Raw genomic sequence first — 27,536 nt, 5'->3', positions numbered from 1 at the left:
CAGTTGCCCAGTTATTTGCTCTTGACTTATTTTTTTGCTACATGATGACAATTACAAAACTTCATATATGAAAATAAGTTTAAATTTAATTGTTCAGAAAGATGAGTGGAAACAGTTACAGACAGGGATCCCATACAGCTTTAAACAAAGGTTTAAAATAAGATCTGTATGACTAACCTTTGTTAAACTACAGTAAGCTTTATGGATCTATGAAAAACTCAATTCTGAGTATGGTAGACATTCATTAAAAGAGTCAACATTAAACTGAATACTAACTTTTGATAATCAAATACTAGTCACTGATAAAAACCACTTGAAGTTATATGCAATAAAAATTAAAATGACAGTTTGTCAGTGGTTTATTTCAATAGCTAGCTGGCAAATGTCAGATCAACATATGGTATACCAACATTTATATAACATTCAGAAAGTATTTCATTTTGTTTGTGCATGTCGTGTCAAGGCTAACTCTGAAGTAGGCCTTTGCTCCAATTGTTTGCTTGATAGAATATTTCATATTTTGTAGTCTTAATTCTATTAACGTGACTGTAACTCCTTTTTAGCTCACCTAAGCACAATGTGCTCAATGGTGAGCTATAAGAATCGAGTTGCGTCCGTCGTGCGTCATTAATGGCGTCAAACTTTTCATTAAAACAACATCTCCTCATATACTATTAGGCCAATGTTGCTGACACTTGGCAGGAATGTACCTTGCATGAAGCTCTTTTAAACTGTTCAGAGAATTCAATTCCATGCAGAACTCTGGTTGCCATGGTAACAAATATGAAAAATTTAAAAAATCTTCTTGTCAGAAACTATGAAGCCTAGAGCTTAGATATCTAGCATGTAGCATAGTCTAGTGGACCTCTACAAAATTTGTTCAAATCATGGCCCCAGGGTCATTATTGGCCCCACCCCGGGGGTCACTTGATTTTAAATAGGAAAATTTTAAAAATTTTCCTGTCAGAAACTATAAAGCCTAGAGCTTAGATATTTGGTATGTAGCATAGTCTAGTAGACCTCTATCAAGTTTATTCAAATCATGGCCCCAGGGTCAATATAGGCCCCACCCTGGAGTCACTTAATTTTACATAGACTTATATAGGAAAGCTTGAAAAATCTTCTTGTTGGAAACTGTGAAGCCTAGAGCTTAGATATTTCGTATGTAGCATATTCTAGTGGACATTTACAAAGTTTGTTCAAATCATGGCCCCAGGGTCATTATTGGTCATGCCCTGGGGTCATTTGATTTTATAAAGGAAAACTTAAAAAATCTTTTCAGAAACTATAAAGCCTAGAGCTTAGAAATTAGGTATTTAGCATTGACTATTAGACCTCTATCAAGTTTGTTTAATTCATGGCCCTAGGGTCAATATTGGCCCGGCCCTGGAGTCACTCAATTTTACATAGACTTAAATAGGAAATATTTAAAAATCTTCTTGCCAGAAACTATGAGGCCTAGAGCTTAGATATTATTTCGTATGTAGCATAGCCTTATTGACTTCTACAAAGTTTGATCAAATCATGGCCCCATGGTCAATATAGGCTCCACGCACTGGGGTCACTTAATTTAACATAGACTTATATAGCAAAACTTTAAAACTCTTCTAATGTCAGAAACTATGAAGCCTAGAGCTTAGATATTCGATATGTAGCATAGTCTGGTGGATCTCTAGTACCAGGATTGTTCAAAGTATTTCCCCAGGGTCTTTATAGCCACACCCTGGGAGTCACTTAGTCATTTGATTGTTTTTATTTTCAGAAAATTAAACTTTCATTTTCTCTTGAAATTTATTTTTAGATATGACCTGCAAATATTAAAGGTACTGTATGTTATATATTAAGAATATAACATCCTATCATCATATAGGCAGTTCTGATATCCAAATAAATAGTTATGAATATAAAAGATATCATCAAATGATTGACAATTTTTTACATAGCATATAATATTTTTTTTAGTTGACTGACATTTTTTTTATCTAAATCATATCTCAACTGAGGCAAAAGATCATAAAATTTTAAATTGTGCAATATCCTTACTTAATTGGCTTTCTGTTACATTAAAACATCTGTATTTTTTATTTGAACTAAAGATTTTTCATATATATATATATTTTTTTTAGTTACAGTGTCTAGATGGTTTTTTTATTTGAACAAAAGATTTTTAATATAAAATTATATTTTTTTATGTTACAGGATCCTTATTGTTTGAAATAACAGAAAATCATTTTAATGAGGATATGGCCCAATTTTAAAATTAATGATAATAAAGGGAGATAATTAAAAATGTGTTTTAGATAAAAACAAAAATGTCAGTTTGCATCAACTAAAAGAAATTTTTATTTTTTTCTGATAAATATATGCTATATAAAAAATTGTCAATCATTTGATGATATCTTTTATAATCATAAGTATTTATTTGGTAATCAGAACTGCCTATAGGATGATATACCCCAGGAAATTGTGCTTGAGAAAATGACCTAATTTTGCCTCAGTTGAAAACAACATGTGTGATCAATTTTTATTGGGAACTATAAGTTCTACAGTACAATTTGTTTTAGATATATAAAGATTAACTTATATTTTAAGCTTTTAAATTAATAAATTGGATTTATGCAGTTATTTAAGGTATGACCTTCCTAATGCATTACCTCTGCTTTGAAGAGTATTCAAATAGGCTAGAAATTGAAACTAAGGGCCATGGGTTCAAAACTTCAGAAGGGTCAACTTTTTTTCTTTCATTATTTTTTCTTTTAACATTATTTATGTATTTTTCATAACCTTTTTGGACAGAAAAAAGTGATTAATTTTAATAACAAAATTTATAAAGGTATTTATTTACTAAATAATGCTAAATCTTATTACAAATATAGTACGTGATATTTTCAAAGTCTAATGAGCCCTTCATTTTCGAAAATTTTAGGGATTTTTTTAGTTAGGCCCTCTAAGTTGGAAAATGGTCAAACATTTGTTAAAAATGGGTGGGGTAGGGAAATTTTTTTATACATATTTCATAAAGTTTCAGTAGAAACAGTCATTTTGCTTTTGTGGAATGTTAGATGAATGTTATTTTTTGTATTCCTAATAATAATTAATGGGAAAACATTTTTCATAAGGATGATATTGTTGATTATTTAAAGGTTCATCATTACTGGAAAAGGGCCCTTTTAACATCCAAGCTTAACTTCACAAGTGACCATAAAGTTTGTTTAAATTTCGCAAGCAGGTGTCTTTTAAGGCATATATCTGATCTATATTGTCAATTTTGTTCAGTTCCTTATAGTGCCCGTTAGGGTGGTTTTAAAGTATTTGGAAAACAGTTGCAGGGTTTGTTTTTTGGGAATGCTGACAGGTCATGACATTTTTGGAAAATAATGAAAATCTCTCTACACAAGCATTCCAGAAAGGTCATGACCTCCTAGCCATCAATTATACTTTATTTTACATGGACTTGTATAGGAAAACTTTAAAAATCTTCTTGTCAGAAATATGAAGCCTAGAGCTTAGATATTTGGTATGTAGCATAGTCTAGTGGACCTCTACAAAGTTTGTTCAAATCAGGGTAATTATTTGCCCCCCAACGGGGGTCATAGGAAAACTTTTAAAGTATAAAAGCCAAATCATGGCCCAAGGGTCAATATAGGCCCGTCTTGGAGTCACTTAATTTTACATATTCTTGTCAGAAGCTCTAGAGCTTAGATATTTGGTATGTAGCATAATCTATAGACCCTTTCATTTAAGCGATAACAGTCAGTGAAGAGTTACTTCCCTTACCGGATGTGACGTAAATGGGGGATAAAACTATGCATGCCGCATAGAAAGTTAGCTTATTGAAAAGTTAAATGCATAAATACTGATCGTTCAATTATGATTATAACATGTAAAAATTTACGCATGGATACATAAATTCAATATCAAGACAAAAGAAAAAAATACAAAAGCAAAGATTGAGATTAATTCTCGCTACCACAGATTTATAAATCTACATGTCGCAACGGAGTGAAACAGAGAAATTTCAAAGTGAAATTTTTCATTAGATCTAGATTTTCTCAAATGCCAGGATAAAAAGCTAATAACTAAATCAAATTTTAATATTTTACAAACACCTATACACACCGAAATTGCCTATTATAAATTTAAATGGCCATTTTCTAGTTTTCTGTGTTATTTTCTGTCATTTAGAAAATTCTGGCGTATTTGTAACAAACCTGAAAACACGGATTTATATTACATTAGTAATGTAAATCCGTGTTGAAAATAAGATTACCAATGTCTTTTAATGATTGTTTTTTCAAGCTTTAATAGAACAATAACAGAATGCATTATGTCAATACTTATACTAATTCTTTTTCATTACGCCGTATAAAAATTATTTCAAAGAACCAGTGAAGGATATAATTTTATAAATATTCCGGAAAGAACGAAAACCATGTGGCATTGACTTTTATAATTTTAGATTCGCAACAGACGATAATAAGATAAATTTGATATTAAAAATCTATTCTTTAAAGACCTTTTTCCAGCAACTTATTTCATAGATAAATAGATGTGTATATATAAGCGCCACTGGGCCGTAACTTATTAATTAAAAGGGTACATATGTCGTATATATACAAGCGGCACTTGGCTGTGATATCATAAATCACCAGGGTGCATTTTTTAGAGTTATAACATTACATCAGATTACGTCACTTTTGTTAGTTGTCAAAATATTTATGGTCCGAATTTTGTTATGGATCATCTTAGGGACTTTATTGGTCATGCCTTACTGATTTGATACTCGATCCAGAGTCCTACCAACTGGCACAGTCAAAAATACGTAAAATTATAATTCAGTTAATAACAACTTGTTTTTGTTGTTTTTTGTGCTTTTTAAAATATTTGATAAGCAGAGTATGAATTAAAAAGTATCAAGTTGAAAATATTACTTTACCAGCTTGAATAATATATTGGTGTGATGTACGATTTTTTGAGAGTGCATTTTTGCCGACACAAATAGTATACAGTCCTGTACATTCAAACGAATTTTATTTTTTATGCCTTTACATTTTTTTTTAAATTACATAGATTTATATTGTTTTCTTTTCTTTGACTTAGTAATGCTTAAATCAAAATTATTTTAATAAACCAGTATCTTGCAATTAATTATCACGCAGCCGTTTTTCGAAACAACAGAATACTTACATTTTTGAAATTCAAAATATCTTTTGGGTATTTTATATTAGCAGAGACCTAGATACATTATTTATATTTCTGGTATTAGCAAGTTAGTATGATTTAACTGCCTGGTAAAATTTTCATTATTAAGAATCTAACGAAAATGGTAAGATCATGATCAGTTACCCAGGAATATGGTCTACCATTAAAACAAATCGTTAACCATATTAAATAGTAAACATATTTATTCATTTCACCATCCTTTTTATGTAATATCTTATTTAATTACACAAAATTTTGGCAATTTCAATCTGCCAATCTTAAAAGAGAAAGGTTTAAGATCTTTATATCCCTCTATTATTATACTTAATCGTATCGGCATTGTCCACCGTATCCCCCAATGACGTCATCCAAGGGCGACAACTTGAATACGGTCTTAAATGAAAGGGTCTATAAGACCTCTACCAAGACTGTTCAAATCCTGGCCCCAGGATCAATATAGGCCTCGTCCAGGAAGTCACTTTATTTTATATAGTTATATAAGCTATGAAGCCTAGAGCTTAGATATTTTGTATGTAGCATAGTCTAGTGGACCTCTACCAAGATTGTTCAAATCATGGCCCCAGAGTCATTATAGGCCCCACCCCATTGAGTCACTTGATTTTATTAAACTTATGTAAGAAAACTTAAAAAATCTTATTGTCAGAAACTATGAGGCCTAGAGCTCAGATATTTATTATGTAGCATAGTCTAGTAGACATCTACAAAGTTTGTTCAAGTCATGGTCCACGTGTCATTATTGCCCTGTCTGAGGGGTTACATGATTTTATATAAGAAAATTTAAATCTTGTCAGAAACTATAAAGCCTAGAGCTTTGATATTTGATATGTAGCATAGTCCTGTGGACCTCTACCAGGTTGTTTAAATCATGGTCATTGGTTCAAATTTGGCCCCACCCTTGCATTCACTTGATTTGCATAGACTTGTATGTGTACAGGGAAAGTTTATAAACTTCTTATGTGATACCGTAATACCTAGACCTTTAATAGAATTTCATCAAGGCTGTTCTAATAATTGTCCCAGGGTCAATATGGGCCCTGCGCATGTAAGTGATATAGGGCCACCATGGCCCTCTTGTTTGCTATATTGATAATTGAAGAGCTCTTGACTGCCTTTTCACCTTCATGCCTATATAACTAACATTAAACATAGTTATTTTCAATTCTGCAAGACTCAAGAGTGGAGTCTAGAACCTAAATGTTGAATTTAGAGTCTGTTTCATTTAAAACATTTAAGGAAGTCCTGGAGTAAAACATATTATGACAAACAAATGTAAAACCTGCCACAGGTAATTTTTGATTTGTTGGACAGTTAGAATGTATGTGTATCACACTGCATGATCTATCCCAGACACCAGAATGTAGGAAGAATGTGTCATCTGTTTTATGACATGTATGTCGGGTAGGCTGTCAATAAATATACCACACCCATATTTTTCAGAGTTTTGGCGAGGATGACGCTTTTTCAGTGTACATGTATGTACAGTTTTGATAAAAAAGTTTACCTGTACTGAGTTATGGCATTTTTTGCACTACCAGAATATATAGACGGCTATTGATAAATATCTGTCATACACACTAGTATTCTTTAGAAAATTCAGCAAAATTCAATTCTTTTTTAGTGTCAAAAAGTAAGATGGTTTAGTCTGTAATGTAAAATTGATGTAAAAATTATTAATTAAATGCATTTATTCATAGACTAAGAATAGATATTTGGGATACACATTTTCAGTTTTTTTTTTTAAATAATGCTAGACGTCTTAGTCTGACATGTACAATTTTGACAAATTTCAGCTCAAAAAGCTCTGTATTTTAACTTATTCACAGACACAATTACATTAAAGCCACAATAGCTCTCAGAAATGAAATATTCATTGGTTGAAGAAAAGCTATGAAATGTTGTGACCATGCTAAGTTTCCAAAAACTTTATTATAAGACAAATGTTCAATTCATATTGTTCAATTTTAAATAGAGAAATAATAAATAAACACAGAATTTATTATTTTGGCTGGAAGCAAAATTAGGTAACCCTTGTTTACATTTTGTGTGCCAAGTGATTCTATAATTAGAAATAGCATGTAGATAAACGGTATTGTAATCCTAGTTATATTATTACAATACAGTAATGATGAAAATCATGGGTTTTTCATACATATATTTAGTCTCACTTCATCGACAGAGTTGTAAATCAGGTTATGAATATAAACAATGTAAATAAAAACATTGGGAACATGACTATATTTTTTATACAATATGCGGTAGCATTTAACATTTATAAATGAACAATGACGTTAAAGTTACATTTACTTTTAGAGGTTACATTTTATTAAGATACTCAAAAATAAATATGTTTCTGAGAGCTAATGTGCTTTTAAGGCAGGAATTTATACAACCTACATAAATGTTATTTTTAGTGAATATGTTAAACTGTTAGAACATCATGTAAAATAGCATTGGGTCTGAGAAGAAAGCCAGTAATATTCGAAGTAGAAATCGTCCTTACATAATGTGTGACTGTCATACTTTTTGTGTTGATGCATTGTTGATTTCTTAAATTTCTTATGATTAAGGTATGTAAATATGTGACCTATGACGCACACCCTGCGAGTCAAAATTTATCTTCATCGATATCTTTTTAAATTTTGGATCTTTTTTTTTTAATATCATTCACCATAAAATGCACATGTGTCCGCTGTCCAAAAAAGCTATTGCTTGTCTAGTTTGCCCTTGTATTTTCAGAGAAAATCTGCAAAAAATTGCATTTTTACTGGGAGATCAAATTTTTTGCTGCGATTTTCTATGAAAATACCAGGCCAAACTAGACAAGTTATAGCTTTCTGGACAGCAGACCACTATGCACATTTTATGGTGTATAGTATTTCAAAAATAATCTGGTGTATAATATTTCAAAAATAATCTAGTATTTAAAAAGATATTTTTTAAAATAAATTCAGCTTACCAGGTGCGCCTCATAGGTCACATGTTAACATACACGAAGATGCTTTGTTGAGATTTTACCTTTTGGAAAAATGATAAGGCTGAATAAGGAATTTTCCATGGAACCTCTGTAGCTGAATTGGTTAGAGCGACCAGTAAGCGAGCAATTATGCCTTGTCTGGGATGTCCAGGTTCGAGTCCTGGCAGAGGTTTAAAATTATACTAGTTTTTCCAGGGTATTCATTTAGTCATAAAAAAATCAGAATTTAATTTTGAAATTGAAAATATTTTCATTGAATTTTATTAGAAATTAGAGGGCGACAATGTGTCTTCACAAAACTTTCTGGTCTGTTATTTAATTTATCAATTTACTTGACAACTTGTCTACACTATCAGGAGCTGTATGTCCAAATGCTATTTCATTGTTTTAAGACAATGATGCACAATATCAGCTGTGATGTAAAAGGTACAAGTATATAAGAATTCCAAAGGCAGAAGAACAAACATGATTACAGCATGCATCTATAAACCAGTACCTCACTTACATATTAAAGTTGAATGATACAAGTGTTTGCAAAACAGAAAAATGTCCAATAATTTTCCTCAACAGTAGCTGTGAATTTAGGTGAAAATTGTTAAAGAAATTTAAATATTGAAGCAACTGAGATACAGGTGTTAGTAATAGTTATAATATATGTTACTATACATTTATATATTTCCTCCAATAGGGCTGTTACAATTATTTTAGCTACGTCATGTCAAAACCAGTAACATGCATCTGCAGTTTTACAAGGATCCATGCTGTTTGCATATAGCTTGTGCATAATTTGTTAAATCTGAATGTGATCAGTGAATCAATGTAGAGTCCACTGGTTTATGCTTCATGCCAAATATCTAAGCTCTTGGTCTTGTCTGTTTCTTGAGAAGAAGACTTTGAGATTTTCCCTATATAATTCTGTGTAAACTGGTGACCCCAGGGCGGGGCCAATTTTGATCCCAGGTCATGATTTGAACAACTTTGCTAGAAATCCACAAGACAATGCTACATGCCAAATATCTAAGCTCTCGGCTATCTGGTTCTTATGAAAATGTAAAACTGGTGACCCCGGGTCAATTTTGACCCCATGGTCATAACTTGAATAATTTACGTATATATCCACAGTCACCAGACAATGCTACATGCCAAATATCTAAGCTCTAGGCCTTCTGGTTCTTGACAAGAAGATTTTTGAAGAATTTCCCTATATAACTCTATGTAAAATTAGTGACCCCCAGGGCAGGGCCAATTTTGACCCCAGGGTCATGATATGAACAATTTTGGTAAAGGTCTACTAGACAATGCTACACACCAAATATCTAAGCTCTAGGTCTTCTGGTTCTTGAGAAATTTTTTGAAGACTTCCATTTTAGTTGCCATGGCAACCAGAATTCTGCATGAAATGTTATTCTTTGAACAATTTTGGCAGAGGACCACCCAAGGAACATTTGAAAATTGGACCAGTGGTTAAAGAAGAGATGTCATTTAAGTAAATTGTTGACGGACGCCAAAAGGTGAGTGATCACAAAAGCTCACCTTGTCACTACGTGACAGGTGAGCTAAAAATAACAGATAATGAAACAACTGTATGCATACAATTTATTCAATAATTTCATTGGCAATCAAAATACATTGAAGAATAAGACAATATATTAAAAAAATGTTACTGTATATATAACTTACAATATAGCATGTATGTGGCCATCATTTATATTACTATATCAATTTCATTATTATTGTAAAGAAGTTAAAGTACATATTAAAATACATATTATCCGTCAAAGCCATTGCTAAACAAAACAGAGTTACCAATCACCCCTGTCTGGGATATTTTTTAGATGATACACAAATCATAATATATGAAGTTTGAGGTATGGATCTGTATTTTAGATGTAGACACAGGGCAATGAGTGGAGCAGACACAAAACAAAGTGGCAACAGACCACATTAACATTTAACCTCTTGAGTGTGACCTTGACTTTGAAGGTAGGGACCTGGTTGTTGTGCATAAGACATTGTCTCGTTTTGGTGAAATTTGTGACAAGCTTTTTTAAAATCTCTTGTTGAATGTTAAAAGCTAGTATAGATCAGACACAAACCAGATCCTGTAACAGCCTAACCTTTCATCTGTGTGACCCTGACTTTGAAGGTATGGATCTGGTTGTTGTGCATGACAGGTAGTCGCCTTCTGTTAAATTTTTTTTCAAAATCTCATGAATGATGGCAGAGTTATGTAGAAGGACGGACAAATGAGACCCATAACCCATGTCCCCCTTGCATCATAATACAATTCTTTCACAAGAGCGTTGATAGTAACCAAGATTATTTGACTTTTTAAGTTTTCAAGTCAAAGGCTTTGACAGTAACATATACAATCTAAATGCTGCTCCACGGGGGAATATAAATGATTTAACAAGAGGACCCAGGGGGTCCTTAATCTCTCAACTGAGCCTGGGTATCAATAGCACACATGAGTCAAAATTCATCAATGTCTTGATTTCATTAATGTAGCTCAACATATGTAAAAAGTAGTTCACCATGTCAAAATCTAGGTCATCATTCCATTTTGCATTCAAAACTGTACATGTGATCAAAGTTTCAAGACTGTAGCTCAACTTACAAACCAGATAAAAATTCTCACAAACATTGTGAAAATTATGCTAAAATGTGATTTCTAGAATGCTGACAAGCTTTTTCTATTACTTGACCCAGTGACCTATTTCTGACTCAATCAGGGTTCGTACAGACATCCAATGCCAAAATTCAAGGACTTTTTAAGCACTATTTAAGCACATTTTCCCATTTTTCAAGCACATTTGTTGCACATACACCGACACAATCTTTAACCTATGATAAGATAGTTTGATCACCATTTTTTGTTAAATATATATTTTCTAACATTATAGAAGAACAACTAAGGGTGCATCAAGTACAGATTAGTTCAAAACAACTGCAATTTGTCCACTTACTGTTACCTTGAGTAAACATTTCATTGATTTTGATACTAAATTGGATCTTTTTTTTTTATTTTGTTAGCCGTTGATTATTATCAAAACTATGTCATTCTGTGATTCAAACATTTTCAAGCACATTTTTAGCAAATTTAAGCACTTTATAAGCACTTTTCAAAAGAGTAATCAAATTCAAGGACTTTTAAGCACTGTTTTACATTTTTAAGCACTTTTTAAGAAAGAGACTCAAATTTAAGCACTTTTTAAGACTGTACGAACCCTGTCAAAATTGACCAAGTTTCATACTTGACCTGGAGGTCATCAATATGAAAATTGTCACCAATATTCATTAAGATTAGGCCTAAAATGTGGCCTCTAGAGTTATGACAAGTTTTTTTCTCTTATTTGTCCCAGTTACCTAATTTTTAGACCAATCAAATTTTTTTTGTGGTAAACATTTAACAATGGATGCTTCTGTTGTAGTTTGGGAGCATTCCAAATGTTACTCAGGAAAAATGTTGTTTAAAGATATTCCTTTCATTTGACCTATATGTAGGTTTGGACCAATAAAATTTTTATAAACAACTCTGCTAGTCTGAGATGCTGTTTAAACATTTTTATTTAATTTGATCTTGTGACCTAGTTTTAGGGCTAAACCAATTTCATTGAAAAATTTTGGGTACAATGCTTCTAGTGAAGTTTGGCAACATTCCACCAACTCCTATGGCAGGAGATGTTGTTTAAAGCATTTTCTATCATTGACAACTGACCTAGTTGTTTGATCAAATTTCTTTGAACAAATTTGGTAGACACAGACCCAAGGATGCTTGAGATGAAGTTTCGTAACATTCCAGATCCTATTATGGAAAGAGATGTTGTTAAAATAAATTCCTTTAGCTTGACAAACTGACCTAGATTTTAGACCAATCAAATTTCTTTGCACAACTTTAGTAGACATCAACCTAAAGATGCTTCTGATGAAGTTTGGTAACATTCCAGGCAATAGTATGAGAGAAGTCACTTAAAGGATAGCCTTTAATATGACCTACTGATCTAATTTTGGGACAAATCAAAATTGATCAACTTTTGCAGGTGAATGCCAGGAAGGCTCTGACCAAGTTTGATCAAATTTTGACTGATGGCTTGGGAGGAGATATCATTTGAAGCAATGGTACAGATGTGTGCATCAACGACGGACATTGTGAGGTCCCAAAATGTCACCATGTCACTTTGTGATTAGTGAGCTAAAATTGTGATCACTAGAGTCATAACAAAATTCTTCCAAGATATAACCGGATTACCTACATTTGTAGTTTTTGACCCTTAGTATGTGACCCTATCATTCACTTTTTGCGAGCTGAAATCAATGTTTTTTGCCAGGATCTTATACCTATCCAACCTGGATCATTTTTTTTACATGGCGCCTTCACTGCCGTTTGAAGTGATTTCACATCAATCTGGTTGTGCAGACCCGACCTATCCATGCTATCTAGCACACCTGTTCCAAACAGTTTGTAATTTAGTGTCAACCAAATAGCAACTATTGCCTCTGGAGTTATAGCATCAAAAGCGAACAGACTCACATCGCCTCCCTGTAGGAAAACATCTTCTTTTGAATCATACATTGTGACAGTAAATGTTTTCTTTCCAACAGCTATTGAAGGTATTAGTGTAACATCAGGATTTTCCTTATTTTTAAGAAATGAGAACGTGATTGTTTCTGCGAAAATCTGACAAAGATCATTCGCTGTAAACAGATCATTTTTTTTTACTTCAATTGCAATCAAGGATTCCTTTTCAGACAATGATGAGATGGATGACGCTACAGACGATGATGATGATACACGTGGTAAATCTCCCCCTTCCTCTCTATGAATCTCGCAGACATTTATAATTGGTAAATCAGCCATTATGATGTCTGTTCTACCATGCCAGCCACTTTCCCAACCTGAAAGAGTTTAAAATTTTCTTTTTCATTCAATGAAAATACATAAGATCAAAATGCCACTTACCAACTTGCATAGTTTTTTTTTTTGTAGAAATTTTAAACATACATTAGTCTTTAAGTTGCTTTACTGTAGACACATTGTATATAAATATATTCATACATGTACATCTGTAAGTCTAACTTGACAACTGTCACAGTTTTTCATTACACTTTTAAAACTGTAACATGATGCTAACTTTTTAGAAGATGCACCAAATTATGTTTCTTCATAGACAGCCTGGATAGATGAAACGGTTAGAGCGTGAGACTTGTCATGTTGTTTCTGCGGGTTAGATTCCCAGGGCTGGACAACTAAAGTTACTACAATCTTTCGGATGAGACTTTAAACCAAGGTCCACTGTATGAGTGCTTTAAATTTCACCTGGCACGCAAAAGAACCAGGAGAAGTTTCTGGAATTGGGATGTTTTTCTGTATCTTGCAGTAGATTAGTAATTTTAGATTTCAAATGCAATACCCCCTCTAGGCCAAATAGCTTCTGACAAGAAGATTATTACAGTTTTTCCTAAATAAGTCTATGTAAAATCAAGTGACCCCCAGGCAAGGCCAATATTGACCCTGGGGCCATTATTTGAACAATCTTGGTAGAGGTCGACTAGAGAATGCTACACATGCTTAACTGTGAAAATTTTAGCCCCACCTTTTCTATTCATGGCTAGGTCAACGGACTTTTCCAGTATTTTAAACAGTTACAAATTGACTGACTGGCCATCCAATTGCTATACTGAGGAAATGGTTGACCTAGTTTACATAAAAGAACATGTGCTTTTGTTTGTGATACTGTTTGTGAGCAGTTGACCTACAGTAGCCCTGAATAGAAAAGATGGGGCTTGAATATTTTCATGCAAAAAGTAGAAAGGTCCACTGCTCACAAACAGTATCACAAAGAAAACCATGTGCTCTATTGTGTAAACCAGGTCAAGCAGTAGCCACATATTATCCCGGATTAGTGGTTGGATCATAGGCAGTCAGGCAATTTAAATATTTCTGTAAACACTGAAAAGGTCCATTTGGCACATCCCTGCACACTTGCATACAAAATATGATTTAAATTGATGAAGCCTTTAAAAGGTATAGAGCAGAAACCTATTTTCCAGAATGATGGAAGGATGTAACTATCCAGTCACCGACAGACGGACAGGGGTAACACTAAATGACCCTTCACTATTCTTTGAATGGGAGGGGCATAACAAACATTATTTTTCAAGCCTTAGACAGGTGGCAAACCAGGTGACTACTATAGGACACCAGACTATATCACAACAGTTGAGCTTAACTAGCTTACCAAAGCTTGTGTCTCCTTGCTGACCACACAAGTTGTCATGACCTACACAAGGACATCCCTCTGAAGTATCATATGCTGCACCAATATCATAGAGGTAGGAAGATGACGGAGCTAGTTTGCTGAATAAATGTTGTGCAAGAACCAAAGTCCATGGCCATTCTTTAGAGGTTTTTGAAATTTCTTTAAGGGCTTTGTATTCTGAAAAAAAAAGAGCACATTACAACAATAGGAAAGAAGCCAGAGGCATCGCATAATATAATTTTATTCAACTCGTGCAATAAATTCAGTATTGAACTTACACTCATTCAATATCCTCTATATCTTACTTTTGGAATGATATATTACATGAGATTAGTATTTATTTGTTATATATGTAAACAAGAGCACCGCTAGGCGGAGCATTATATGCCCGAAAGTATTTTTTTTTTAGTAGGATGACCTTAACCGTTGACCTTTTGACCCCAAAATCAATAGGGGTCTTCTACCCAATATGGACAATCATCCTATGAAGTTTGAACATTGTGGGCCAAATGGAACTTAACATATGCTCCGGCAACTGTTTTCAGTATCAAGGTAATAGTGACCTTCACCTTTGACCTTGTGACCCCAAAATCAATAGGGGTCTTCTACCCAATATGGACAATCATCCTATGAAGTTTGAACATTGTGGGTCGAATGGAACTTAAGTTATGCTCTGGAAACTGTTTTCAGTTATAAGGTAATAGTGACCTTGACCTTTGACCCCAAAATCAATAGGGGTCTTCTACCCAATATGGACAATCATCCTATGTAGTTTGAACATTGTGGGCCAATTGGAACTTAAGTTATGCTCCGGAAACTGTTTTCAGTATCAAGGTCATAGTGACCTTGACCTTTGACCTTGTGACCCCAAAATCAATAGGGGTCTTCTTCCCAATATGGACAATCATCCTATGAAGTTTGAACATTGTGGGTCGAATGGAACTTAAGTTATGCTCTGGAAACTGTTTTCAGTTATAAGGTAATAGTGACCTTGACCTTTGACCCCAAAATCAATAGGGGTCTTCTACCCAATATGGACAATCATCCTATGTAGTTTGAACATTGTGGGCCAATTGGAACTTAAGTTATGCTCCGGAAACTGTTTTCAGTATCAAGGTCATAGTGACCTTGACCTTTGACCTTGTGACCCCAAAATCAATAGGGGTCTTCTTCCCAATATGGACAATCATCCTATGAAGTTTGAACATTGTGGGTCGAATGGAACTTAAGTTATGCTCTGGAAACTGTTTTCAGTTATAAGGTAATAGTGACCTTGACCTTTGGACCCCAAAATCAATAGGGGTCTTCTACCCAATATGGACAATCATCCTATGAAGTTTGAACATTGTGGGCCAATTGGAACTTAAGTTATGCTCCGGAAACTGTTTTCAGTATCAAGGTCATAGTGACCTTGACCTTTGACCTTGTGACCCCAAAATCAATAGGGGTCTTCTTCCCAATATGGACAATCATCCTATGAAGTTTGAACATTGTGGGTCGAATGGAACTTAAGTTATGCTCCGGAAACCGTTTTCAGTTTTAAGGTAATAGTGACCTTGACCTTTGACCTTTTGACCCCAAAATCAATAGGGGTCTTCTACCCACTATGGACAATCATCCTATGAAGTTTTAACATTGTGGGCCAAATGGAACTTAAGTTATGCTCCGGAAACCAAATTGCTAACGGACGGACGGACGGCCGTACGGACGGACGCCAGGGGGTATAACATAATATGCCCTTTCGGGCATATAAAAATGGCACTAAGCGGCCATCTTACCAATTCAATTAAATTAATACCAGATTGTTATTATCACATGATTACAAAATTATGAGTACATGGGTTGGTTATTTGTGAACCACAATATGTAAAAACAAACATTGTGCAATTTGCCATGAGCGTAACTGAAGATCTCTATATGTCTGCAAATATAGGATCCAAGCTGCTTCCTTATTATAAGTTTGAAACACCAATGTACCTAAATGGTAAAAGTCAAGATGTACCCACATACAAATGTTTCTAATCATTTTTTAATAGTATTATATGAACTTTTAAGTATAGTGAATAATTTGTGATGTATATAGGATTCTTTAAATATTTAATTAATGTATCCAAATAAGAGTAGTTGAGATGTATCTAGTAAAACTGTGCTTTAGTCAAGATTTAACCATAAAATTAATAAACAAACTCTTTTTCTATCAATCTGCGAAGTCTAAATTGAAATAGAGCCCTCTTTGTACTCAAATATTAAAAAAATATTGGTTGTAGAAGCGGAGGTCAAGTAAAGTGCGCCATTTGTAATTTGAAGTGACAGATAAATGAAACAAAGAAATAGTATTATACGATTGGTCAATAGTATTCCGGTAATTATCTTAACCAATCAAATCCTTATATAATATTCAGAGCGGAACAGTATACATGCAGATAAAATACTGCCACAAGCGAGATCCTTGTGCATTTTTTAATGAAATACGTACGAAGAGGGCATTTGATCAGTGAAGACTTCGCAGATCGATAGGAAAAGAGTTTGTTTATGGAACGTACGTGGAAATTCTAGCCGTTTTTTTGTTTTTTTCCGTAAAAATCGATCAGAAATCGTGTTTGTATACATGAATGGACTGGACGTCGAAAACGACATGAATTGAAAATAATGGCATTTTGCGAAACTTTTCCCAATTTCTTTGCTATTTGAGGGATTTTGATGAAATAAAAAGCGTTGGCACTTGGATTGATCCTTTCAGATGGCGACCAGAAAGAGATAACCGTGATCTGGTCGTTTATTGCAGCAGTGTTCTTGTTTGTTCTGCATGATGTTTTTGTTTCGTTGGGGGCCTTATATCTTTATATACATATATAGACCGATTATGTAAAATATTTGATTATGTGACTAGCGCCTGTGTGTTGGTCAAAATGTTACATTAAAACAAAAACCTAAAAATACATGGATTTTATAATTCATTGATTAAAATTCGTCTGATTGCATATCAAACTTATTCTCTGTTGATTTGATGCTTTAGCATCAAAACTTTTACTTGTTTCAATTGAACCCCTGCCTGGTAATCCGTCTGTGCCACTATCAGGTCTAGGATTTCATGATATTTATGGACTGTCTGTAAATTTATAGACAGTCTAGAAATTTAAAGATTTTTCAATCCATAAATTTAGATATTCAATGTGAAATTTGCTGTTTTTAGTTTTACAATAAAATCCGCAGCTTAAGACAAGTTGTTTTATTGATTGTTTATATTTACTAAGGTAATGGGCTAATTTTCATCTTTGTATGATGATTTTGAAATTTTTGTTAAATGTGAAAATTGAAAGTCATCAAACTGTTCTGAATCTTAACATACTGTTACATTTAATCATATAATACCTAACCTTATTCATTTTAACCTGCGGTTTTAAATTTTAATGCAACTTCTACTATTTTCTTACTTCATGTCTGTAAATTTACAGATAAGAAAATCTGTAAAATTATGGATCGTCCAAAAATTTACAGACTGTCCGTAAATATCATGAAATCTTAGACCTGACTATGCCAACACCCATGTGTCTGTGAGCTGAGCTACATGTCAGGAAAATGCTAAGTTGAAATTTCTTATAAGCCAATGATATCATTTTGCTTATAAAATATATAATAATATAATATAATAATACATGTAGATAATTACTTACCATTTTCCATGTTCTTAAAATACAAGAACAGTCGCTTGAAAGCAGCTTGGATCTCTTCGTTTTCAGGTATCTGAGGAGTATTTGGTTCTGAGTCAATAAATGCACTAAGTTTATCCACTCCTTTACGAAATACTATCCCGAATGTAAACATTTGGTCGACATCAGGCATTTCATCAGACTCTCTAAAATAAGCCTTCGTAAATGAACACGCATCTTCCAGGTTCGTCCGTTTTATTTTGCAACTTCTGAAAATGCAATGTTGTGCTCCACATTTTACAATATCTAACCCAAATTTAAGGCGACGTTTTGCATGAGAATCTGAAAGAAAGTTCTCAAAAACATCCGGCAATTCAACTTTTATCTTCTTCTTGACCGGCTCCCCTTCCGCCATGTCTTTAATATTACGCGCGTCACTGCGCATGTCTTAAATATCAAGGCTGTGACTAAAAAAAGGATTGGAGCACCACACTAAATACCGTATTCCGGTATATACCGGACAAGGCGCTTGAATGATAAAATGCTAAAATCTTGTCTTTTTACCCAACGGAATGAACTTTAACAGGTCTAATTCATCTTTTCACACCGAATCAAGTACGATAATCAAGGAAAAATGTAAAATTCGGCGAAAAAAACGATATTTGTCTATTTTGTGATCATGATTTCTGCAAGCGTCTAGAGGTACTGCTCCAATCCTGTATTGAGCTAAATCCAAATATCAATATCCGGAATATAATTCCGTACTAGCCGTACATCATACCGTACACTTTGTGTCAATAGCGCCATTGTATACACACCGGTCTCTCAAATATCGACCAGTAAGACCGGTGTACACAATGCAATAGCGGTTAAATCAAATAAGATTTGTTATATTTTTTTCATTTAAAATTCAATAATTTCAGGACCAGACAACTGTATGATATAGATTCTCATTCCGTGGTGGACCTTATTTTGAGAATAGATATATACTGGTTGACGTCCTATACTCGGACAATTTTTGCTTTTTTTTGCCAGTAATACATTTGTTGAAAAAAATCAAAAAAGAAAAAAGGGTATTGAAAGCCATGTAAAAATGAAGATCAACTCCCTGTGGTCGCATTTCAGAAAATAATCCGCGCAATAAAATCTTACTCTCGGTGTCGAGAGAATAACAGGATCCTCCCAGCAAACACATGACGTCAAAATAATGTCGGATGGACGTTGGATTTTGGTCATGACGGCGGCGACCCTATTCTTGCATATCGGACAGACATTTCCGCGGATTTCACCCGTTCCAGAAAAACCGGTCTGGCGTCCCCCCATGCCAGACGAGTTACGTGACGTCATTGGATACATGACGTTTCGTTTTACTATGTCATCAACATGAATGGAATAGTAAATTCATACTCTCCTATTACGTTTAGTAATGTTAGCGTTTGAGTGGAAAATCAATAAATGAAAATTTATTTTGATACGATATGCAAGAAAACATTTCTATCATTTTTTTGAGATCCAGATGGGGAAATTCATCCCTCGGATACCTGCCTATGGGCGGTGAATCGGCAAGCCTCGTCACCACCCTTTGGGCAGGTACCCACGGGACGGATTTCCCTATCCGGAACTCAAATACATGACAGAAATTATTATTCCAACGTCTATTCGACGACAAAATACCAACGTCTATTAGACATTCTGTTTTGACGTCGTGTTTTGGTCGGTAATCTGATCTCATAAAAAGAGAGGCCAAGAAGATTTTGTTTATTTGATTCGCGGCATACGCTCCCTAATTTCGTGTCCACATTTAGTAAAATTATAACATTTATCCTCCCATGAGTAACGTACGTAGCGCTTTTGTTAAAAAAAAAACGTTCAAGTAAATTGAATTAATTTAAATTAAAAGATTCATATACTCTGAGTTGAAAGTCCAGATCTTTGTTAATAAGAGGTTAATACACGGCAGGAGAGGGCCGGAAGGTGATAATCGGCCCGCAAAATGAATAATGGACCCGAGGGCTTTAGCCCGAGGGCCATTATTTATTCAGGGCCGATTATCACCTTCCGGCCCTACTCTGACGTGTATTAATGTCTTTAATACACTTGGTAGATCTAATAGTAGCATTTAAAAAAACAAAAAAAAAACAACAACAACAACAACAAAGTTCTTTCGTTGAAATTCTTGTCTACTCTTCTACTGTTCTGTACAGAGATGTTTACTGTTTGTGTGTTCAAAGCAGTAGAATCTAGAAGCAAGTTTTATTTTCTTTTTTTTTTTTCGGAATGAATTTGTCGTATTATTTCTTCAAATTTCAATAGTAACAAAAATGTGTTTGTACTAAATACGCTTAAGCTCTCATAATAAAAATAAAGCGATTCGTGCTGACAACCTACGTTAACTGTTTGATGACGTAAAATATGACGTCATTGTTTCAGTTTGTGCACGTGCACATGTTCTAAGGGCTGATAACTAGTTCTCGGCCCCGGGCCGCAAACTCATAATAGGTCACGTGACACTCATAATCAATTGAAATCATAGGCAATTTTGTTACTATATATAGTAACAAGTGTATTAACATGACAATATAATTATATAAGGATCTTATTGTATATAAATAATTTAACAGAATGCCAAAAAATATTAACCTAATTTTCTGTAATTTCCTAGATGTTCCTATCTTTAAAGTTAATGTTTTCAAAACTAAATTTTATTCACATAAAATAGAGTATTATTAAAGATACATATGATTTTTACTGTTAATAATTAAAAAAACAAAGAAAATTCTCATTTGAATTCCTAAATACTTGTAAAAATGACAAAACTAATTAGCTCCTATTTAGCTGTCAAGCGAACCTATATACTTATCAAGATTGTCTCCCTTGGTCTTAGGATGATATTTTTAAGTTATTGATTAAAATAAATGAACGATGATAAAACCTTGAATTACAATAAATGGCATAATTTTTACATAGGACAGCATAATCATATGGACAGATTCCTAACTTTACCACAAATGAAATAAGATTTATTCTTATTGAAATTTAATTGTCATTATGCTCAATATTTCACTGTCAAGTTGACCTTAATTAGCTATAAATTTCAAAAGATTGACTGATTATGATATAATGGTGATTGACCAATAATTGATACTGGATAATGCTAAGGATAAAATACATAATCTGCCTTAATGTAAAAAGAATCCTCCACTCTTTTTATAGATTGAATGTTACAGACACATTTTGGTTATTTTATAGAAATTTCCTCTTGTCATGTTAACTATTAATCAGTCAGGCTTAATTAGTTATAAAATGAAAAGGAATTATAGCAAAATGTAAAACTTACTTTCATTTAATCCTTTTCACTCACTATATACCATTGGATAAGCATAATGCAACTTTAAGTAATAATTACTTTTCTTATATATTAGTATTATGATAGAAATATATCAGTATAAATGAACTTAACACAAAAATTCATAACTGGTAGGGATGTAGCCTTTTGTAGACCACTGATTTACATTAAACACTTCACTTATTTCAAGTTAAATAGGATTTCGCTAAAAAGTTCATATCCTTTACAAATGGCTTGTTTTCCATTTTTATTATTGCACAAGTACATGTATGTACGTAATGGATGTGACCAAATAGAACATATGTTAGTGATTGGACATTTCATGAAGAATAATCTATGTCTACACTGGTTATTAACAAGGTATCATTATCATCAATGTTTCACACCAAATTATGCAAAAAAATAGTGTGCTTGGCTGCTTACTCATATGGTACAGCTTCTAAATACTCAAATACATTCTCACAAATAGAAATGTAATGTAAGTGAATGTACTGTATAAAAACCAATAATTTCTGGTGAGCGATTCAGGGCCATTATGGACCTCTTGTTTTCAATTATATGATATATTCAAATGAATTGGAATATCAAGGTAGTTTTGTTATAATATCTAATAATTTCAATATACCGAGAATGATATTTTATCTTGTGTTTTGTGTAGTATGTAGTAGTCATAGTACTTGTGCAGTGCCAACTGAACTATAGTTGAAGCAATTTGTGTGCTTGTATGCAGTATAAGGTGTCACCAACTTGCTAGATATGCCTACGTTGAAAACAAAAGAAAAGGTGAAATGAGAAGTAAATAAGAAAATAACACAACACAGTAAAAATATTCTTCATATAGAAATAATGGTTGCGAATCGAACCTGCCTTGCATTGATATTCAACTAAAAATTTAACTGACAGTCTTACCTTCTGCGTTAAGTGGACAGTTTGTAAAATGTGTAGTTTTTTTTTATTTATATCGTTAAAAGATGTTAAATACAATATGATAACCGTTTTACACCTTTATATTTGACTTGACCACTGCGTCACTAAATAATGATATTAAACGTACTCAACACTTTTACCTATGTCTCTGATATAAATAATAAACACAAAAAAATATTGTTTGAAAATTTTCGTAATATTTTCGGGAAATCACTGACCCGTGAATTGCGTAGCTTATCTACACAAACGTTATTTGACTACAAACCTGTTTTAAATAACATTGAAACAGAAAAGGCCCTATATCAGAAATGATGAAGGGGGTTTATAATTTATTATCTCTCATGAATAGAATCAAAAGAAAAAAAGAGACTGCAAGTTTCAACTATATATATATTTGCTTTGGAATATTGCTCTTGAGGGATCTCTTCTTTCCCAGAATACAACAAACATTCAAACATTGAAGAATCTGTGCAAAGAGGATAGAAATATATATAGAAGTCAACACAAAAATTAAACTTATTACGAGGTCGAAAAGCATAAATAACATTTCTGCAACATTAAAATTTTTGGCTGCCAGGCCGCTGGGCCGCCAGGCCGCCAACTTCACAAAAATGACAAAATAATGAAGTGTTCTCAAAGTGATTTTTCACTTTTTATATATCCTTTAAATAACAAGAATTGTCTTAAGAATTCATTTAATGTCGTTTTATTGTATAAATAACATTTCTACATTTCTAAATATGGTTTTTATTTCTTTTATGGTAAGATAGGTCTTTAAAAATTAATTAAAAGAAGCTTTAATTTCTTTGCCAAACTATTATTCTTTAAGTTCAGGCCGCTGGGCCGCTAGGCTGTCAACTTCACGCCGCCAGGCCGCCAACTTCACGCCGCTGGGCCGCCAGGCCGCCAACTTCACGCCGCTGGGCCGCTAGGCCGCCAACTTCACACATCTATCATTATCTCGTATTTGAAAGTTCATAAAAATGAAAAAAACTGGTTCTGAATTTTCCTCTTATTTTGATATTGCCTTTGCGGGTTCATGCTTTTCCGGAATCTTAAAGCCAATACTTAAGTCGATGCGTGGTTCGTATTTAAAATAAAAATTATCCAGTCCCACCCTGGACTTGAACTCTATACCTAATCTTTCCGCAGTTCACTGTCAAAGTTTTCGATCACTTACACAGTGTTCCCCTATCAAATGACCCGTGATACACCCATATGTCTGAATTGAACTTTGAGATAATGCCGTGGACATCAAAAGTTACAGGGTGAGGAAAGTACAGGCTGACCAGGACTCAAGCCCGTCCTATGCCCGCCCGACTGAGCTTTCTGGCCGCTAACACTTTTTCTCCACTAATTATTTAACAGTTCTATGTCAGTCGCCATTTATTCCATAATAAACACAAAGATAAATAATTATTGAATGAGCTGCTAAAAAAGAAACATTCCGTTATCAGTTATCTTTATCCTCGCGAAATAATTGTGATATGGGACAACGAGTGATAATCTATTGAATTGCAGAAATATTTATAGTTCACTCGGCCCCTTCCTGTATCTTTCGTCCAATCATCATCGAAAGATTTTCAAATTTTGCTCCACTTATCTGTATGCACAATATCTTTTAAGAAAAAATATTAAGTGACAATATGGCAGTTTCCAAATATGGAGAATTAAGCTCCGCCTACTGGAATGGTCGAATCCTATATAGCTCGAAAAAGAAAAAAACTTCAGACATTCATTAATTTTTAAACTTTACAAGTTTACATGTTTTTTGTTGTTGTTTTTCTTTAATATTTTTGTGTGTGTTCGTGTGACCTAGTAAAAATTGTGCAATTTCTTTATGTAAACAAAGGAATTAAGGAAAGTTGTAATGAATGGCTATAGAAAGGATGCTTTTAGCACAATATGCTCAATTTCTACAAACTGTCTGGTTTCAATAGCATGACTGCAAAACCGATTGATTTTTTACATACTGATATTACATAAATGTCTGTCTTTATAAAATGAATCTGCTGTATACAATAAAAAGCCAAAATATATTGGGCTTAAAATGACCAGCACGAATTAGCTAGATTATATGTTTGAAGTAATGCAGGAGCTGTTGAGTGTTCATGATCAGTAACAGCATCAATAAAATATTATCAATTTTTATTGAAAGAATTCATCATTATCTCCTTCTATTGGATCGAAATTTGATTCGTCTGCAATGAACAGTCTTGTGACCCGCAAATTATACATGTTAAGCTTTTCTACATGTTCCATCAAATGCAATCGTCCGTTGTAGTATTAGCATGTTTTGGCAAAGAGTCAAACGTTGCGACAAAAGGGGCGGAATGAACTATATGTCGGTATTAGAATTATATACAAATTTAGTGCAGCGGTCGCTATTGCTCCCCTGCATTTAATTTGTATATAAGTCTAATATATGAACTATAACCTATATATATATTGATAATTTATCTCATACATAAGACCTTATCAGTTGTGTGGGGAAATTGCATAAGTCAATTTCTTATGATCTATATCATTTTCTTTCACTATTTAACAATTGTGAGATTATTTGTATCATAGAGAAACAAATGTTGAAATTAAAGAATTTTAGATTGTTTGCTCTTCAGGCCGTAATTTTCATCTATAGGTGGGTGAAAGTGATGTTTGCACTATTTTATATTACACTTGTGCAATAGTCACACTAAATATATATTACATATGTTATTATAGATTAATAAGCTACAGCTTTAATTTCTGCGCCAGATCTAAGTTATATAATGGACCGTTCATTAATTGTACGTTAGTTTCATTTTCAAATCAACTACAAAATCTCCAACTTCATTATCTTCCTTCTAGCGGCCGTTACTTTTATGATGAGTATTTTTAAGATGTAATTTTGCACCTCTCAGCTATAAATATATAAAATGAGTGTCCGCGGGTTTAATCCCATAACCATACGGAACAGACATTTTCAATGTAAACAAAAACATTCATGATAATGTCAGTGTAAAAAAAAACATTCATAATAATTAAAAAAATATGTTAAGTTTCACCTGTTCCATTCTACCAGCCTGATGCCTTACATGGAGTGTTTTAAACGTGCATATATGTTTTCTTTTGTAAATAAATTACCTTCAATATATTTTTATCATTTTGTATTATTTTGTTTCACCATGATCTAATTCTGTAACAAACAGAGGCTAAAAGATATTACATTTTCAATCAGAGCTTGTCATGTCATGTAATAATACTCGTCTCAGTGGCATTTAATAGCTGTGATATATGGTCCATCATTGTTGATTGCAATTAATACTGAGACAGATTACTATCGATAAAAGATAGGAGAGGCGGGGTATAGCCTGATGGATTATTTCTGAATTTTTAAAACAATTTCAGCATCATTTGCCTTCCATCACATAGGCAAAAAAATAAATACCACTTTACATCGGCAAAACTCGAGTATATTCTATTCATAACGTTAGTTTGGTTCAAGCCATAAAAACGCAACCTTGTGTTTTTTATGTGGACCTTTTACAGTCATTTGTAGCTTTCCGACCAAACTCAAATTTTTGCACCGTTTATATATAGGCTGCGTCCTGTAAGCAATCATACTTATTAATTAATAGCAAATTTACCAAGGAAATTGTGTATGTTGAAACAATGTCAGTTTGTTAAATTTACTGCCGTCTATAATTATTGCATGCATTGTTAGTTAGACATTGCTAACATTTCTTCCGCCTGAGCAGAATTTTTAATGTGAACCAATAAGTAGCGACTTGCCAGTTTTCTAGTGTTGCTCCAATTTTCGAAATGGAAACTATAGTGGCTTTAGCTAATACAATTGTCTGAGATTTCCAATAACAATATTACATAATTAGCTCTAACCATTTTTAAGATGTTATTTAACCATTGTTGAAGAAAATCTAAGTCTCGTCTTCAAAATGGATATAGCTAATGATTGTTAATTACAAACAAAAACAAAACAAAAAAGTGTGCAATACATTTATTTCCAATAATAATCTATCATATAAGTACAAATGAAGAAATAATTTCAATTCTACCGCCTATTAGTATATAACTAGTGATATTCATATAGTTATATTACGAGGATATTGGGACAGAAACAGTAGCCTCTAGGGTGGTAACAATTTTTTTTCCATATCTGGGCTAGTTTCCAACCCAGGATGACCCATATTTTAACTTAGCAATCATTTAGACAACCTTTCTGGCCAATTTCAAGGATATTTGGATAGAAACAGTAGCCACTTATGTTAACGAGATTTCTTTTTCTTAAGCTCAACTGGCATACTTTATCATCTGAGATAACCCATAATGGAACTTGTTTGAGATATCAATTGGACAAATATCCTGACCTAATTTCAAGACAATTGATACAAAAATGTGCCTGCTAGATTGTCAAGGAACTAAATGTGGACAGGCAACAGACTAAAGACATTCGCTAACTCTAAAATATCATCCTGAGCATGTTCAGGTGAGCTAAAAATTAAGGGCATTGAAGCTCTTGAATGGGGACTGTTTTCAAATGTTGCAATGCTCTAACTTAAGTCACATTGACCAAAAATACAATTTCAATACTTTATTTACAATAATCAGTTAACAATAAACATAGTAAAAATAATACAAATAACAAGTACATCAAATGACAAATAATCATTATCTAAAGTTTGCATTGCCATAATGTAGTGGCTCTGTATATTTAATAATGGTTTTTCATTTGTCAATATAATAAGTCAAAGTATAATTTGTGTATTTAAATGACATGATATTCAAAGTTAAAAAAATATATTTATGTATAAAAGTAAGTGTAAATTGTAATTATACACAAAAATTAAGAAAAAAATTGCATAAATATCACAAGATCTGTTGTTGTGAACAGAATATGCCATCAAAGCCAAACTCAAAACTGTAACCCAATCCTTTGACCTACAAACATATTTCTTGCATGTGATTGATTTATGTGTCACCATGTCAGAAGTTGCATGAAAAGTTGCTTATATACAAAAATTGAAAAATGATTTGTTTTTGTTTTGTGTAAAATAAGAGTTTCAGGCTCAATTGTCAAAAGCTGCAGAATAATTTGACAATGTATGTAATATTATACATGTTACCTAATCCTTTAGGCAGTTTCAAAGATAAGGCCCTTA

At 33.1% G+C, this 27,536-nt stretch overlaps 1 protein-coding gene across 1 annotated transcript; it reads right to left on the bottom strand.

Annotated features, from left to right (window-relative positions):
- Nucleotides 1-9,781: 9,781 nt before the first annotated feature.
- Nucleotides 9,782-18,848, bottom strand: LOC132724834 (uncharacterized). The gene is made up of 3 exons (XM_060709787.1): nucleotides 18,132-18,848; nucleotides 14,437-14,634; nucleotides 9,782-13,093 (listed from the first exon to the last, which is right to left on the bottom strand). Exons 1-3 carry the CDS (start codon nucleotides 18,550-18,552, stop codon nucleotides 12,489-12,491), a joined length of 1,224 nt encoding a protein of 407 aa, XP_060565770.1. The 5' UTR covers nucleotides 18,553-18,848; the 3' UTR covers nucleotides 9,782-12,488.
- Nucleotides 18,849-27,536: the final 8,688 nt, after the last annotated feature.

Source organism: Ruditapes philippinarum, unplaced genomic scaffold (assembly GCF_026571515.1).
Source record: "Ruditapes philippinarum isolate M1 unplaced genomic scaffold, ASM2657151v2 ctg2061_1_1_1_1, whole genome shotgun sequence".
In the NCBI taxonomy this organism is placed as follows: domain Eukaryota; kingdom Metazoa; phylum Mollusca; class Bivalvia; order Venerida; family Veneridae; genus Ruditapes; species Ruditapes philippinarum.
This window is presented reverse-complemented; position numbering and strand designations above follow the sequence as displayed.

Excerpts from the sequence above, each read along its gene's own strand:
- LOC132724834 (XM_060709787.1), bottom strand. The coding sequence starts at position 18,552 with ATGCGCAGTGACGCGCGTAATATTAAAGACATGGCGGAAGGGGAGCCG. Across the intron at positions 14,635-18,131 it reads TTTTAAGAACATGGAAAATG|AATACAAAGCCCTTAAAGAA; the intron begins GTAAGTAATTAT and ends TTTTTTTTTCAG. Across the intron at positions 13,094-14,436 it reads GCAAGGAGACACAAGCTTTG|GTTGGGAAAGTGGCTGGCAT; the intron begins GTAAGCTAGTTA and ends AAACTCTTTCAG.